Below are 15,224 nucleotides of genomic sequence, written 5' to 3' on the forward strand. Positions count from 1 at the left end.
TCTGTGAAAGCCCTGTCCCCAGTATTTTGAGTAGTTCTTAGCAAATGGTAGTCGCATATATGCTTACATGTGTTCTTACTTCTTACCATATGTCGTTGCTCATAAGTAATGGGGCTCATTTTTGGGAAAGAATTTAGGTTTTTTCAAATTATTTCTTACAACGAGTCTTAGACTAACCTTACAACCTGGACGGTGACCGCGTCGAAGGTTTTCTCAGCATGGTGAATGTTTCATAGTGTACTCTAACATACGGTGATCTTCTCAACATAGTAAATGCATCATCGTGTATCTTGAGATTTGGTGAATGTTTCATCTGTGTATTCTTAGTTATTTACATAAGTGTAGCAATGATAAATCTACACTTTGTGCTCTGCGAGTTGACAAGTACCCCTGTTCTGCATGTTGTTGCTGCACCATCATCTGCAGGTGTAGAGCGTGTTCCGTATAAATTCAGTTGACACTTAAATGTCGTAGCAAGTCAGCACCATAATCCCCGTATCCCAACTAAATAGATCCAATTATAAAGTTTAAGTATTGTAGCTCTAATTTGTGTTCCAACTGAAATTTATTTTAGCATTGTTTATACAGTTTGAGTTGAACCATATTAGTATTAGTATTTCAATACAAACTTTTTATCATGGCATATGAGGGTTAATATCTTTACACCCACCACAAAACAAGTAAAGGGAATCCCAACCCTCCGCTCCTACATGAGTGGAGATATCGTATCACCACCGTGAACTATCAGAACTTTCCAGATTTTCCCAAACGTCCCTTAATTAATATCCACGGATTATTTCAAGTGGCCAGGAAATGTGCACGTTACTTGATTTCGGCCTCTCAACCTCCTCCTCAGAAAAGAATTCGAATAGAAACGGGGAAAAGAAAAAGAAAAGGAAAAAGAAAAATCTTCTGCTTATGAACTGCTCGGTAAATATCTGGTAGAATGTAGCGGCTAATAAAACGCCATCTATTGGTCATAATCCTCAGCCTAAGGACTCCCCAGCCAATGAAATGAAAGATAAAGATTTCCTGGGATAAGGACTCCCCTCTCCCTATCTCTTCTCTCCAGCTATTAAATCCCCGCTCGTCTCACCAAAGAAAGATCAGTTACTACTAGTCTCTCTCTTCGCCACCAACAAACACATTACAAGTTCAGTAGTCATGGCTGCGACAATGGCCTTGTCGTCCCCCTCCCTCGCCGGCACCGCAGTGAAGCTGGCCCCCTCGGCCGCCTCCGACATCCTCGGCGAGGGCCGCGTCACCATGCGCAAGACCGTCGGCAGGCCCAAGCCGGCCTCCGCCTCCGGCAGCCCCTGGTACGGCCCGGACCGCGTGAAGTACCTCGGCCCGTTCTCCGGCGAGCCCCCGTCCTACCTGACCGGGGAATTCCCCGGGGACTACGGGTGGGACACCGCGGGGCTGTCCGCCGACCCGGAGACCTTCGCGAAGAACCGCGAGCTGGAGGTCATCCACTGCCGCTGGGCGATGCTCGGCGCGCTCGGCTGCGTGTTCCCGGAGCTGCTGGCGCGCAACGGCGTGAAGTTCGGCGAGGCCGTGTGGTTCAAGGCCGGCGCGCAGATCTTCAGCGAGGGCGGCCTGGACTACCTGGGCAACCCCAGCTTGATCCACGCGCAGAGCATCCTGGCGATCTGGGCGTGCCAGGTGATCCTCATGGGTGCCGTCGAGGGGTACCGGGTGGCCGGGGGCCCGCTCGGTGAGGTGACCGATCCGCTCTACCCCGGCGGCAGCTTCGACCCGCTGGGGCTGGCCGATGACCCGGAGGCCTTCGCAGAATTGAAGGTGAAGGAGATCAAGAACGGCCGGCTGGCCATGTTCTCCATGTTCGGCTTCTTCGTGCAGGCCATCGTGACCGGCAAGGGCCCGATCGAGAACCTCGCCGACCACCTCGCCGACCCCGTCAACAACAACGCCTGGGCCTACGCCACCAACTTCGTCCCCGGCAAGTGAGAGAGAGAGAGAGAGAGAGTGAGTGATCAAGAGAGGGAATTCTCTTGAGCTTGTGTACCTGCCGATCACAAAACATGCCTGATGATATCTCCTCGGCCTCTGTTGTAAACTAGTGTTCTTGTAAACTAGTGTTCTTGTGCAATTAATAGTGGGCTTCCTTTCGATTCTGTATATCACGTTGTTGTCTTAGATCTCCTGCTAAACAGAGAGTACCTGTCTACCTGAATAGACGTTAAAATTACAAAAGAGGATTACGTGATGACTGGAGCTATAAAACACATTCCGTGATGTATTTAAGAAAGTCTTCTGTATTTCAACGAAACCGAAAAAGCAAACAAACATTTTAAAATTAAATCCAATAGAATTTATTGATGATGTCTCAAATGAAATAGCAAATACAAATTCAATCTCTCCCGCTATATTTGACTTCAGTGCGTGTTGCTCCCTCCCTCTCTCTCTCTCTCATCTTAATCCTCTCTCTCTCCAGTTTTGAAGCAAACCAACATGCATGCGGTGATAGGGAACTTCTTTTTGCTTATATCCCTCCTTCCCTTGCACGCATGCCGACCCCCTACGACGTCAGCACCGCTTACCGATCTGGCATTTGAGCACCCCGGAGAAGCGGGTGAGCCTACCAACAGACTTCCCGGACTTAGCCTTCAAAAAATCACTTCTCAAGAAGCTCCTCTTACTCGGAGGTCCCGACTCGATGAAGTACGCCCCGTTTTGCATCACATCGCCCTCCGACCGCCACGTCCAGTGCCTCCACACCTCCTCCGGTGTATATTCCCTCTTTGTCACCTACACACGACGGTATACACATCAAACTTTATTTCGAGTCTCAAACCTACATGTTTTCGGACAATCCCACCCAATTCACATGCAATTAATTGGTTACCTCTCCAGCGGCGCGATTGTTAGGATCAGCTTTATATCTGTTGCCTTGGCTAATAATAGTGGGATTTTGGCTACCACCGATTGCGTACATCTCCCAGTATGTGTAGTCATTGTTCACCACATGAGCGAATCCCCATCGGCACCTGCAGGTCCAAAGTTTTTTTTTTTAAAAAAAAAAAAGCAAAAAATAGTTTTGTCATTAATAGTACTCGCATATTTGTGCATGCGTTATGTAATCAACTGTTATTGCTGCTTTAAAAATTGTGTATTGTATGCTATGCACGGTTAAATAATGGTGTGATGTATATGTTTGTTTATACGATGTGCATATTTATGAACCTCGGCATCCGCTGAATGAGATGTCTCCCGAAGTGGTTGAAGGCGACTGTTATTTGCATGATAGTATCCTTCTGTGCGGAATCGGTGGCGCCAAACAACATCACCTAAGAAAGCAGAGAAGGCAACATAGGAACATTCCGTTAGATGTTATTGATGATAAGCTTGAGGGCGTAAATGCAGACACAAGTTTAGTACGTACGTTGTTTTGGTGCGCGAAGTGGCTGTTGGAGATGGTGACGGCGGTTGAGCCGTCGATGACGTCGATGATCCCGTCGGCACAGTTCGACATGGACACGTGGTCGATCCAGATATCGCTCGATCCGAGGACGGAGATGCCATCGCCGTCGCTTTGCATCCGCTGACCGAAGTGCTCAGGGGAGTCCCGGATGGTGGCGCCTGATGCGGCCTTGATGTTCTTGATCCGGATATTGTGGATGATGATGTTGTGCACATTCTGGATTGTTATCTGGGCCCCGTTGGCGATGGCGACGCGTGCCCCGCGGCCGTCGATCGTCTTGTTGCTGTTGACGATGAGCTCCTCGGAGAGGCGGATCGTCATGTCGCGGGCGAACACGATCCAGAGCGGCTCCGACCGGATGACGGCATAGCGGAGGGTGCCGGGGCGGGGGTTTATGAGCTCATTGTCGGAGGAGTCCGTAACGACGTAGAAACTGTTGAATATAAAATATTAAAAACAATAAGTTTGTTCCACATGACAGAAGAGCACTAGACCTTAAAATGAAAATTTTTATTTAATAGCTTAAACTGTTAAAAATAAACAATCTATTTACAAACCGGCCATCCTTGCCACCGGTGGTGTGGTGGCCGAAGCCCTTGACGCAGGACGCCAGCCTCTTGCGATGGCGACCCCAGTTCTTCCTGCACCTCCAGCATCGGTCAATCGGGTTGGTGGCCAAGCACTTGCCAGCGTAGCCCCGGAGACTTCTCCTAGTGCTGTTCGCCTCCAAGACCCTGCAGGTACTTAGTCACATTGTATATATCACTCAACATATTGAATATAATGTATTAGAGACATAGTTTTCTCAAAGAAAATTATTTCACATGCACGGTCGGGACGACATACCTGTGCACTGCTCTATTGAAGCTGTTTGTGACGGACTCCGGGTCAGGGTTGTAGGCGGCACGGGCCCGGGCTTCGGCCACCTCGGCCCTCTTCCGCCAGTATTCGTCGTCCTCAACGCTGGCATAGGACACTGCAGCAAATGCCAGGAAGACAGCGAAGAAGAAGAATAAGCCACGCCGGTCGGGCTCGCAATTCTGGAGGCTCTCCATGTCTCCTTCCTTTCTCCTGACTTCTTCTCCTTAAAGCCCAAGAAAGTTGGAAGGGAAAGAGGCCTACTGTGCTTGGGGTGGTGCACATAGAGGACTTTACATATATATATATATATATATAAAGAAGTTAAGTGTGTGTCTAATATTAGATAGGAAGCAGGGGAAGGAGAGCCATTGGTGATCAACTCTTTATGAGAAATAGGCTGCATTTGAGCTGTGGTAGTTGCTTGTGGCAGTTAGAGAGAGGAGGAAGAGTTGGGTTGGTTTTCTTTGCTAGAACAAGAATAGAGAGATGTTCTGCAGAGCTGTAACCAGTTGAAGATTTGTTAGGCTCTGCTGGAGCTTCCCCAGAAGTGTGCTAATGAATTTGCGTCTATATTTTCTATATTTAGTAAGAAAAGATTGTCAAATTTATTGTGTACATTCGCTACCCGAATGAAGGGGTAATTTGCCCATAGAAGAGGAAAATCTGTTGTGTAGAAGATGAGTGGAGAGGACTAAGAGATATCGCTTAATCTGATACTTCTATCCGACCAATTTGTCATCAAGTTCATATACAGAGTTGAGGCTACACTAAAGAGGAGAAAGAAATTTAAGCATCCAATTTTGAAGCAACTGCAAATGCCAAAACCTTGCAAATAAGACCAAGCTACTAATGTTTTCAGATGTACACAAAACAGGGGAATATTATACACGAGAAACAATTAAAAAGAAACAAATAAGAACACATCTCAGGCATCAAACCTAAAAGAAAAAAAAAAAAAGAAGGAAAAAAAGTCATTTACAAACCAAATGATCACCACACCAAGCTCCTTCAGTAAATTTCCAATCCTTGAATCTTTAGGAACAGAAGCCTCCATCAAAAGCTCTTCTAGAGGTATCATCATGTACTGCTTAGACAAGAATAAGAATCAGAGAATTAATATAAATATAAGGCTCTTTAGTCTTTAGTCAAGAATTACAAGTTGTAAAGGAGAAACAGAGAAAATGGCACACATAATAATAGGAACATTCTCTGCTTCTAAATCATAACTTCCAGATAATTCAGCGGAAAGCCATTGATGAAAAGAACTTATTTTCCTTGTGTGGTTTCTAGAAAATCTCATGTTTTGCAGGTTTGGTTAGTGAAGAAAAAAAAAAACTTTGACAAGCACGAGAATAATCTTACGACTTTAATAAGAAGACGTGAATGTAAATCAAATGCGATTATGTTTACAAATGTCTAATAGTTTCATTGACGCTCGCTTCACCTTTATTCTCGTTATAAAGTAGCTTAAACAACTACTTCCTAAAACACCCCCCTCATCATCATTACTGTTTAAGTTGGTCAACGAACAAATTTCATAGTTACTTTTGTCAAATAATCATAAACATAATCTACACACACAAAATAGCCAAAATGAACCCAAGAAAAGGAGACTAATATTTAGTTCAGCCAACACGTAACTCCAACACAAGAATTTAAGTGTCATGACACGAGATCGTGCCGGAAGCTTACTGGCACGGTGCGTGCCGAGTCATGCCGATGCGTGCCGATCACAAAAAATTATGTGTGCTGATATATAATAGCATGAAATATTTATTTTATTTAGCAACAAAATATTCTAACTGTTTATTATGTATTTTTATCAAATTTTTTAAATTTTATTAAAAAATTACTTACTAATTTAGGTACCGTTTGGTCCGGGTATAAACAAGAACTAGCTATTACAGGGATAGGTACAAGTATGGGGATAAGAAAAATAGTGTTTGGATGAAAATTGGATTGTTTCCGGGGATAAGAACAATTTTATGTAGTTTTATATAGAAAATGAAGGTGTTTGTGGGGATAACCGAGAACTACTATTCTCAGATAAAAAATTAGCGTTTGGGTATAAAGGGGGGATAAGGGCCTATTCCTACCCCTATCCCCTAACCAAACGCTAAAGAGTTTTGAGCTGTGCCATCGGCACAGGCGCTGTATCATACCGATATCTTGTTGGTATGATACGATACGGTCGATACGGCCCGTACCGATGGGCACTTAAATACTTGCTCCAACAACACATACCTATGATTTTCGCTGAAACTCCTTATCTTTATAAAATTCATAATAGAGATAGCTGAGCATGTAACAATAAAGATATTACAAGCTAATACAACGGAAAATTTGATTTACAAGTGCCATAAATTGATGATTGCAGAGCCCAATTTCAGCAAAAGACCTTGCATTGATTTGATCAACAATGAAGCACATTAATACTTTTTTCTTACCTGGTGCTGCCTTTGGAGCCTGTGATAGCATCCAACAATCCACAGCAATTCCACCACGACGCCCGATGCCTTGCGAGCTCCACAGTGTTGACCTATATATGAAGCATCAACAAGTCACAGCTAAAAATGTATGAAAACCCTTGCAACTTCATCAAATTTCACATCTCTAGCTACTATTCAATTGATCAGAACGCTAAATTATTCGAGGGGTCTACTTCGAAAAAACATGAACAACAATACAATAGGAGGCCAAAAATTGTTCACACCTGGGCGGACTCCCCTGTTTCCTCCGTAATCACTTGGGCCGCCTCCTCGCCCCCGCGAACCGCTCTCACCTGCGCTTCATGCGCGAGCGCGTCGATGCCGAGCGAAGCCTCCGAGGCCTCGGCGGCGGCCTCGGCGGCTTCGACAGCCTCCTGGCTCGCAGGAAGCGGTTGATCGGCAGGCGGCACGACGGCGGCGGCGGCGGTGGCGGCGGCGGGCTCCAACTTCTCTACCACGACAGTCTGCTCCTCCTCCTCCTCCTCCTCCTCCTCCTTTTCCGGCCCGACGAGCTCGACTGTCTGCTGCTCGGTCTCTTTCACCGCACCGTCTGTTTTCTCCTCTCCGACTGTCAGCTCCTCAGTCTGCTTCGCCGCGCCATCTGTTTTTTCCTCCGCGGCCGCCGCCGGCTCATCGTCATATTTACCTTCGGTCACAACAACATCCGCCGGATCCATCCCACCAAGAAGAAGCGGAGAGGAGGGGGGTTGGGGAGAGGGAGCGAGTGAGGGTGGTGGGTTCTTCTCTTAAGCGGCGCTTCTGCTGCTCTGTTTCTCTTTGTTTGTTCCTAATACTAGATGCTTCGGCTTTCCACATCGAGCGCACATGAAGTGGGGACCGATGGAAGGGTAGATGCGGGGCAGCGGGAGAACGTGTGAGAGGAGGAACCGTTGAGGGTATTCTTTCTCTCGCAGTTTTTTTTTTTTTTAACCCCCCCGCCAGCGGCCAGTGAGTACGGTAAAAGGGTAGGGCCCGCGGATGATGGCATGGCAGTGAGCGGACGTTGGAAAGCGCTTTGGTTTCCTGTAAAGGTCTCAAATTCTGCTTCACATAATTGCATTTTCGGCCCACTTCCACCTGCGCAACAGCGCCATTTACGGAGTCATTTTTTTCAACTACTAAAAAGCTATAATTGCATTATATATGTACAGGAGATAAATCTTATATATTTTTCATCCAAAGTTCCCTTTAAATTTATAGTGTTAAAAGAAAATAATGAGAATGAGCAGAATGCAGATCTTACATCTAACCTTGAAATATATATATATATATATATATATATATATATAGTTGAGTTAGAATACTATCGATAGTAAACGAGCCGTTTTACTACCGATTTATTTTCGATGATAGAACTTCCAAATTGACGATCGGCTCCGTTGAACATGATCGATACTACTTGAAGTGTTTAGAAATCAAATTTTAAATCTTTTCGACATTATTTGCCTAATGATCAAAGGGTTTTAAAATTTGTAATACAATAAAAAAAATATTTAGATAATTTACTATGTCATTAAAATTTTATTTTTAATGCATAATTTATAGTCAGTTTATGGTGAACCGGGTATATCCAAATTTTTTCCAACGTGGCACTGCTCCATTGGTTAAGGAGTTCACCAGCTAGGTGGCTTCATGAGAGAAGGATTTAGTGATGTGATGTTATTGTCAAACAGTATATCTATATAGAATTAGGCTGGAATACTATTAATAGTAAAATACTTTTTTTGCTATCAAATTTTTAACCTTTGGATGAAAAATTATAGGGTCAGGATGATATTAGTCGGTTAGAGTTGAGTGGTCCCCCTAGGGTTGAGTGGTCCTCACTGGGTTATAGTATTTAATCTAATGGTTAGAAATAATAAAAAGAGTTGATCCAAAGGCTAAAAAACTGGTAGCAACAATAGAATTTTGCTACCAATAGTAGCCCAGTCCAACTTTACATATATCATGATCGTCCAGTTGCTTCTAGTGGGTTTTCATAACCTTGCTGTGCAAAAATGGGATATGCATTTGAAATGGATGCTCGAGTTATTACATATATCATGATCGATATAGTTGGACTGGGCTATTATTAGTAGCAAAATTCCATTATTGCTATCAGTTTTTTAGCCTTTGGATCAACTCTTTTCATTATTTCTAACCATTGGATTAAATACTATAACCCAGTGGGGACCACTCAACCCTAGAGGGACCACTCAACTCTAACCGACTAATATCATCCTGACCCTATAATTTTTCATCCAAGGGTTAAAAACTTAGTAGCAAAAAGAGTGTTTTACTATTAAAAGTATTTCAGCCTAATTATATTTATATATATATATATATATATATATATATATATATATATATATATAGAGAGTGAGGCTACTATGTTATCGGAAGCACGGAGCCTTCTGTGCTTCCAGCTCGTTTTCGATGTTGCGACTTTCGAATCGTCAATCGGCTCCGTTAAACTTGATCTAGAGTATTTGGAGTACCTAGAAAATAAATTTTATTATTTTTCGATATCATTTGTCTAGTAATCGAATGGGCTCAAAATCAACAAATTTCAATGGCCGTAGTGAGCCGTTTGCAAGTTTAACGGTGTAGAAATATCCAAATCACGTGAAATTTTGATAGAAAATTCTTTATACTATATAAAACAAGATCAATATCTTTGATTTAAAATTTTAATGTCATATTATTACATTTTGTAAGATTTTTATTTTCAGCCGTTGATTTTGAGTCCCTTCGTTCACTAGGCAAATGATATCGTAAAATCATAAAATTTAGTTTCTAAGTACTCCAAATACTCTAGATCAAGTTTAACGGAGCCGATTGACGATTCGAAAGTCGCAATATCGAAAACGAGCTGGAAGCACGGAAGGCTCCGTGCTTCCGATAGCATAGTAGCCTCACTCACTCTCTCTCTCTCTCTCTCTCTCTCTATATATATATATATATATATATAGTATTTCTCATGATATGATTGTTTTTATGTAAACCGTGTATTCATAATAAGAGGGTTAATTTGATCTCTTATAAATTATGCGTTCATAAGTGTTTGTAAAATTTAAAAAAAGGATAGATGCTCCATTGCAATACACGGGGAGTTTGAATTATTTAATATTTTAAAGTTGAGACGATTATTTGTAAATGTGCAATTATTTAGATAATTTTTCCAGTAATTGGCCGAATTAGATTTAAAAAAAGGCTGATATGTTAATTCGTCATTTGAGAGGATCTTAAAGATGCAATCTTCTTTTGCGTATTTTAAAATGGCACTATTTACGTACAATCATACGCCTTCAATTTTGAATGCATTTTACTCATTCAATATAGATAGTTGGAATAAATCATGTCACCGTTCTGCGGCGAAATCGTTCCATACGTTTTTTTTGAGAATACATAGTATGCTACCTGCTACATTCATTGATGGATGAATTTAGCTACAGAGGTGAGGCAACGAGGGCCTCGAAGAGAAACCACCATGATAAAAAAAAAAAAAAAAAAAACGCTCAAAGCAGATCTTTTCACGAAGATATCAGGATCTTGAGCCGATGGACGGCTAAGATAGGATCGAGCTGTTGCCGGCGAAATATAAGATTATTTCTTACCTTCCAAATCGTTCCATACGTTGATTCAGTCAATTCCTGCATGGGCGACATCTGTGCTCCCAGTGATTTGGGACTGGGCCATTCCATGCAGACTCCAAGCCCATTTCCATCCGAATAAATGTAGAAATGTGCTCTATTTTTAATTTTACCAAAAATATAATAATAATAATAGGGTTAATTGTATACTGCTTTTTGTAAAAACTAGATTTTCACCCGTGTGATGCACGGCTAACATAATAATATAGAATAATAAAAATTATTATGTGATGATAACAGAAAAATTTTCTAATTAATTTTATTTTTTTTAACAAATAAAAAAATATACTATCAATCTTAATTATAGTACATATTAAAGTACACAAGCAAGAGAAAAAAAATTTGGACCAAAGTAAATATTCAACTAAAATGCAAAATTCAATCCTGCTCTATTATCTATGAATTGGTGTGCAAAATAATTTACATTTACATATTGATGTACGAAATAAAATGATAACTAAAATTAATATGAAAAATTACAAATGACATTAATNATTTTCTAATTAATTTTATTTTTTTTAACAAATAAAAAAATATACTATCAATCTTAATTATAGTACATATTAAAGTACACTTACATATTGATGTACGAAATAAAATGATAACTAAAATTAATATGAAAAATTACAAATGACATTAATATTTAAGCATCTAATAAGATCAACTAAACTTTCATATTTGACACAAATTAAAGTAAGCACACATATATTATGTTCCTACTGTCACTTTTAAGATTTAAAAATATATAGATGTTGGTTTTCAAGAAAATATAAAGAAAAAAAATTTGTTGCATGAAGATGGAAAGTTACAGGAGTGACAGTAGAGAAAAAAATTACGAAATGAAAATTACAGAAGTGATAGTAGGGAAATAATATGTTCTATTTTAAAGCATCAATATTTAAGAGCGAAAAAAATTACAGGAGTGATGTGAGTTTTAAATTTTTTTCACTTTCCAAAAATGTCTCTATTTTTTTTTACTAATATTTTTATGTCCAGAAATTTTCAACCAATCATTTCAAATAATTAACTAAGTAATAATTTATTCCCAAATAAAGATAAATACTTTCCTTCTCACGCGTAATATCCGCACCGCCAATTCTTTCGCAACATAATATCTGTAAATTTCTCAAATATCTCAACATAATTATAGGTGACTTTGAAATAAAATTTTTTTCATTATATGTGATTTTTAATAATATAGTAAAAGATATTAATTTTTTATAAAAGCGTGAGTTTTAAATTTTTTCTCTTTCCAAAAATATCTCTATCCTTTTTTACTAATATTTTTATGTCCAGAAATTTTCAACCAATCATTTCAAATAATTAACTAAGTAATAATTTATTCTCAAATAAAGATAAATATTTTTCTTCTCACGCGTAACATCTGCACCGGCCAATTTTTTTGCTACATAATATTCGTAAATTTTTTAAATATCTCAACATAATTATAGGTGACTTTGAAATAAAATCTCTTTCATTATAGGTGATTTTTAATAATATAGTAAAAGATATTAATTTTTTGCCATTAGATCTTATCTAATGATTGAAAATAAAAATATCTGTTAATTTTTATAACAATATTACCCTCGCATTTATATCCTATTTTCTATCTACGCGTTTCTCAAATATTTTCCTTCTCACGCGTAATATCCGCACCAGTCAATTATTTCACAACGTAATATTCGTGAATTTCTCAAATATCTCATTAATCCACCTGTCATTTGAATTTAATAATATAGTAAATAGAATAGATATGATGACACGTGGAAAACATATAGAAAGCCACGTTAGAAAATTGTCTCTATCCTTTTTTACTAATATTTTTATGTCCAGTAATTTTCAACTAATAATTTCAAATAATTAACTAAGTAGTAATTTATTCCCGAATAAAAATAAATATTTTCCTTCTCATGCGTAATTTCTGTACCTGCCAATTCTTTCGCAACGTAATATCCGTAATTTCTTAAATATCTCAATAACTTTGAAATAAAATTTCTTTCATTACAGGTGATTTTTAATAATTTAGTAAAAGATATTATTTCCTTTAAAAATTTAATTTTATTTTTTCTAAATCTCCTTCATTCATTATAGGTGATTTTTAATAATATTGTAAAAAATACTATTTTCTTAAAAAGTTTAATTTTATTTTCCCTAAAGTAGTCATATTTCCTAAAGTAACTATAGGTGACTTTGAAATATTCCATAAAGTAGAAAATTTATATTTGAGCTTCACACGTAAATTTTCTATATAGTAAAAGATATTATTTTCTTAAAAAAATTAATTTTATTTTTCCTAAAGTAGTCATATTTTCTAAAGTAGTAATATCCGCACAACATAATTATAGGTGACTTTGAAATATTCCATAAAGTAGAAAATCTATATTTGAGCTTGACACGTAGATTTTCTATATAATAAAAGATATTATTTGAGCTTGACACGTAGATTTTCTATANAATTAATTTTATTTTTCCTAAAGTAGTCATATTTTCTAAAGTAGTAATATCCGCACAACATAATTATAGGTGACTTTGAAATATTCCATAAAGTAGAAAATCTATATTTGAGCTTGACACGTAGATTTTCTATATAATAAAAGATATTATTTGAGCTTGACACGTAGATTTTCTATATAATAAAAGATATTATTTTCTTAAAAAATTTATTTTTTTTCTAAAATAAAAAATTTATATTTGAGCTTGACACGTGACAAACATATAGAGCGCCACGTGTCAACTTCTCATATAAGGTTCATTAAGGATTCTACTTTAGTATATAGTAATAGATAATATCGAATGACAAATATATTTTTATAAAATTTAATATTTTATTTTTATTTCCGTAAAATTTTAATAATATTTATATTTGTCCCTCCAGTTTATTGCTGTTAGAGTATTGTTTATTTTTTAATAGCAGATAAGTAAAATGATATTTTTGCTATCATAATTATATCGTTTCAAAAGTTCGCACTCTTATAATTATGCAAAAATATCTTTTAAAATGTCATCTTTTTTACTTTATAAGTGAATATAATTATTTTAATATAAGAGAGATAAAAAGGTTAATTTACCTCATTCATTAATGAGAAATAAATATTTTATCTATATTTAACTATATCTTTCTAACTGATTCTAACAGTAATAATAGATTTGAAAATATTCAATTTTTATAGGAATAAAAATAAAAAATTAAAATTTATAGAAATATATTTACTATTTAATATATTTATATTTAATATATTTATAGTGATCCTTATGTATTTAACCCATAATATAATTTAATAAATTGCAAAGTTTACCCACTTTCTAGGAACCATTTAGACCCAAAAAAAAAAAAAGAAAAAAAAGGAAAAGAAGAAGAAGAAAAAACTCGACGTGTGCGCCGTTTCCTCCGTCCTCCCCTCCTCTCCGACCCATCTGAGATCCACCGCGCAGTAATTAGGGTTGGATAGAAATCGGAGATCATCGTCGGGGAAGAGAAGGATCGAGAGAGAATGATCCAGCTGCTGTTCACGGTGCTGGGTGCGGAGGTGGGGGTGGTGCTGGTGCTGCTGTTCCGGACGCCGCTGCGGAAGCTGGCGATCCTGGGGCTGGACCGTCTGAAGCGCGGGCGGGGCCCCGTCATGGTGAAGACTGTCGCCGCCACCGTCGCCGTCGTGCTGTCTTCCTCCCTCTACAGCATGCTCAAGATCCGCAGCCGCTCCGCCGAGCTCGGCTCCCTCACCCCCACCGACCAGGTCCTCTTCTCCCGCCACCTCCTCGAAGCCTCCCTCATGGGTACGCATCTCCTATCGAGAATCGAGATCACATGATGGATCATTCCACGCCTATCGACATTCCCTTCATTAAATGATACATATAGGAACTTGAACTCATGACCTATTCGAAGCGAACTTACAGGTTGTCCCAAAATTTAAGGAATAAGATACTTGAATTTCCCCCTTGAATCGGTTGGTGTTTCTTTCGAGGACGCATTGCCTCATAGACTTTGCAGTAAGCTGTGAAGCAGTTTGGGGATTTTGCAGTGCAGGTCATCTGCCTGATGTACCCGTATCTACATTTCTGCCTAGAATGATTCCTAGTTACTACTTCAACAGGAAATGAATCTGCGCACTTAGTTTCAGTTTAATGACACTTTCTATTTATATCTTATTTACGATTGCCGATATATTGATTGATAATGTTGGTTTAGGTCCGTCCGCAATAGAGGCCTCTATGAACCCTGTATTGTTGAGGTTGCAAACAAATTGTATTGTATTGGAAGGTCTTTAGATTCGTACCGTCGAAGCAACATAATTCCTCTTGGAACCAAAGATTCTTTATGTGGTTAAAGCCTCTAATCTTTCACATAAGAAATCGGTATAGCAAATAAGGTAGGACTATCGTTCGATTTATCTCCCCTCCTCCCTCGATCGAAGTCAGTTTAGAAAAATTGAGCCGCTACCAAAAGTTCAATTGGATTTTGATGCACTTTTTAGAGAACCGTAACGGAACTCACCCACTTTCCTGATGAAGCCAAATTCTTTTGCCTGTACTTTTGTCGTAACAAAGAGGCTCATGATGCCCACCTATTGTAACATACAGGGCTCATAAATGCTAACCAAACGACATCCTGCCTAATATTGGGCTCAATCTCACTAGGTTAGGCCTAATTGTGTTAATTTGGATAGTCTACATTTTACTCGATTTTATTTTATAGTTTTGATTTTGAATTAGCCAGTTATTTTGCAACTAAAACTGAGTCTAGATCTAGTCTAAACTGATTTTTAAATGAGGGGGCCTTTCCCTCTCTTTGGCCGG

At 38.7% G+C, this 15,224-nt stretch overlaps 4 protein-coding genes across 4 annotated transcripts in view; 2 read left to right on the plus strand and 2 right to left on the minus strand.

Moving 5' to 3' along the window:
• Nucleotides 1,095-2,142, plus strand: LOC109710195 (chlorophyll a-b binding protein of LHCII type 1-like). The gene has a single exon (XM_020232675.1). It carries the CDS (start codon nucleotides 1,165-1,167, stop codon nucleotides 1,969-1,971), a length of 807 nt encoding a protein of 268 aa, XP_020088264.1. The 5' UTR covers nucleotides 1,095-1,164; the 3' UTR covers nucleotides 1,972-2,142.
• LOC109710289 (pectate lyase-like) lies at nucleotides 2,313-4,500 on the minus strand. The gene is made up of 6 exons (XM_020232797.1): nucleotides 4,292-4,500; nucleotides 4,003-4,179; nucleotides 3,407-3,878; nucleotides 3,208-3,311; nucleotides 2,870-3,011; nucleotides 2,313-2,772 (listed from the first exon to the last, which is right to left on the minus strand). Exons 1-6 carry the CDS (start codon nucleotides 4,498-4,500, stop codon nucleotides 2,551-2,553), a joined length of 1,326 nt encoding a protein of 441 aa, XP_020088386.1. The 3' UTR covers nucleotides 2,313-2,550.
• Nucleotides 5,105-7,604, minus strand: LOC109710196 (chromo domain-containing protein cec-1-like). The gene is made up of 3 exons (XM_020232676.1): nucleotides 7,020-7,604; nucleotides 6,754-6,845; nucleotides 5,105-5,390 (listed from the first exon to the last, which is right to left on the minus strand). The coding sequence occupies exons 1-3, from the start codon at nucleotides 7,470-7,472 to the stop codon at nucleotides 5,384-5,386; spliced, it is 552 nt and encodes a 183-aa protein (XP_020088265.1). The 5' UTR covers nucleotides 7,473-7,604; the 3' UTR covers nucleotides 5,105-5,383.
• Nucleotides 13,729-15,224, plus strand: part of LOC109709801 (B-cell receptor-associated protein 31-like) — a 3,473-nt gene continuing 1,977 nt past the window's right edge. Inside the window, exon 1 of the mRNA XM_020232129.1 lies at nucleotides 13,729-14,201. Coding sequence (XP_020087718.1) covers nucleotides 13,919-14,201 — 283 coding nt within the window. The 5' untranslated portion in view covers nucleotides 13,729-13,918. The remainder of the gene's footprint in view (nucleotides 14,202-15,224) is intronic.

This window comes from Ananas comosus, linkage group 5, assembly GCF_001540865.1.
Source record: "Ananas comosus cultivar F153 linkage group 5, ASM154086v1, whole genome shotgun sequence".
Lineage (NCBI taxonomy): Eukaryota > Viridiplantae > Streptophyta > Magnoliopsida > Poales > Bromeliaceae > Ananas > Ananas comosus.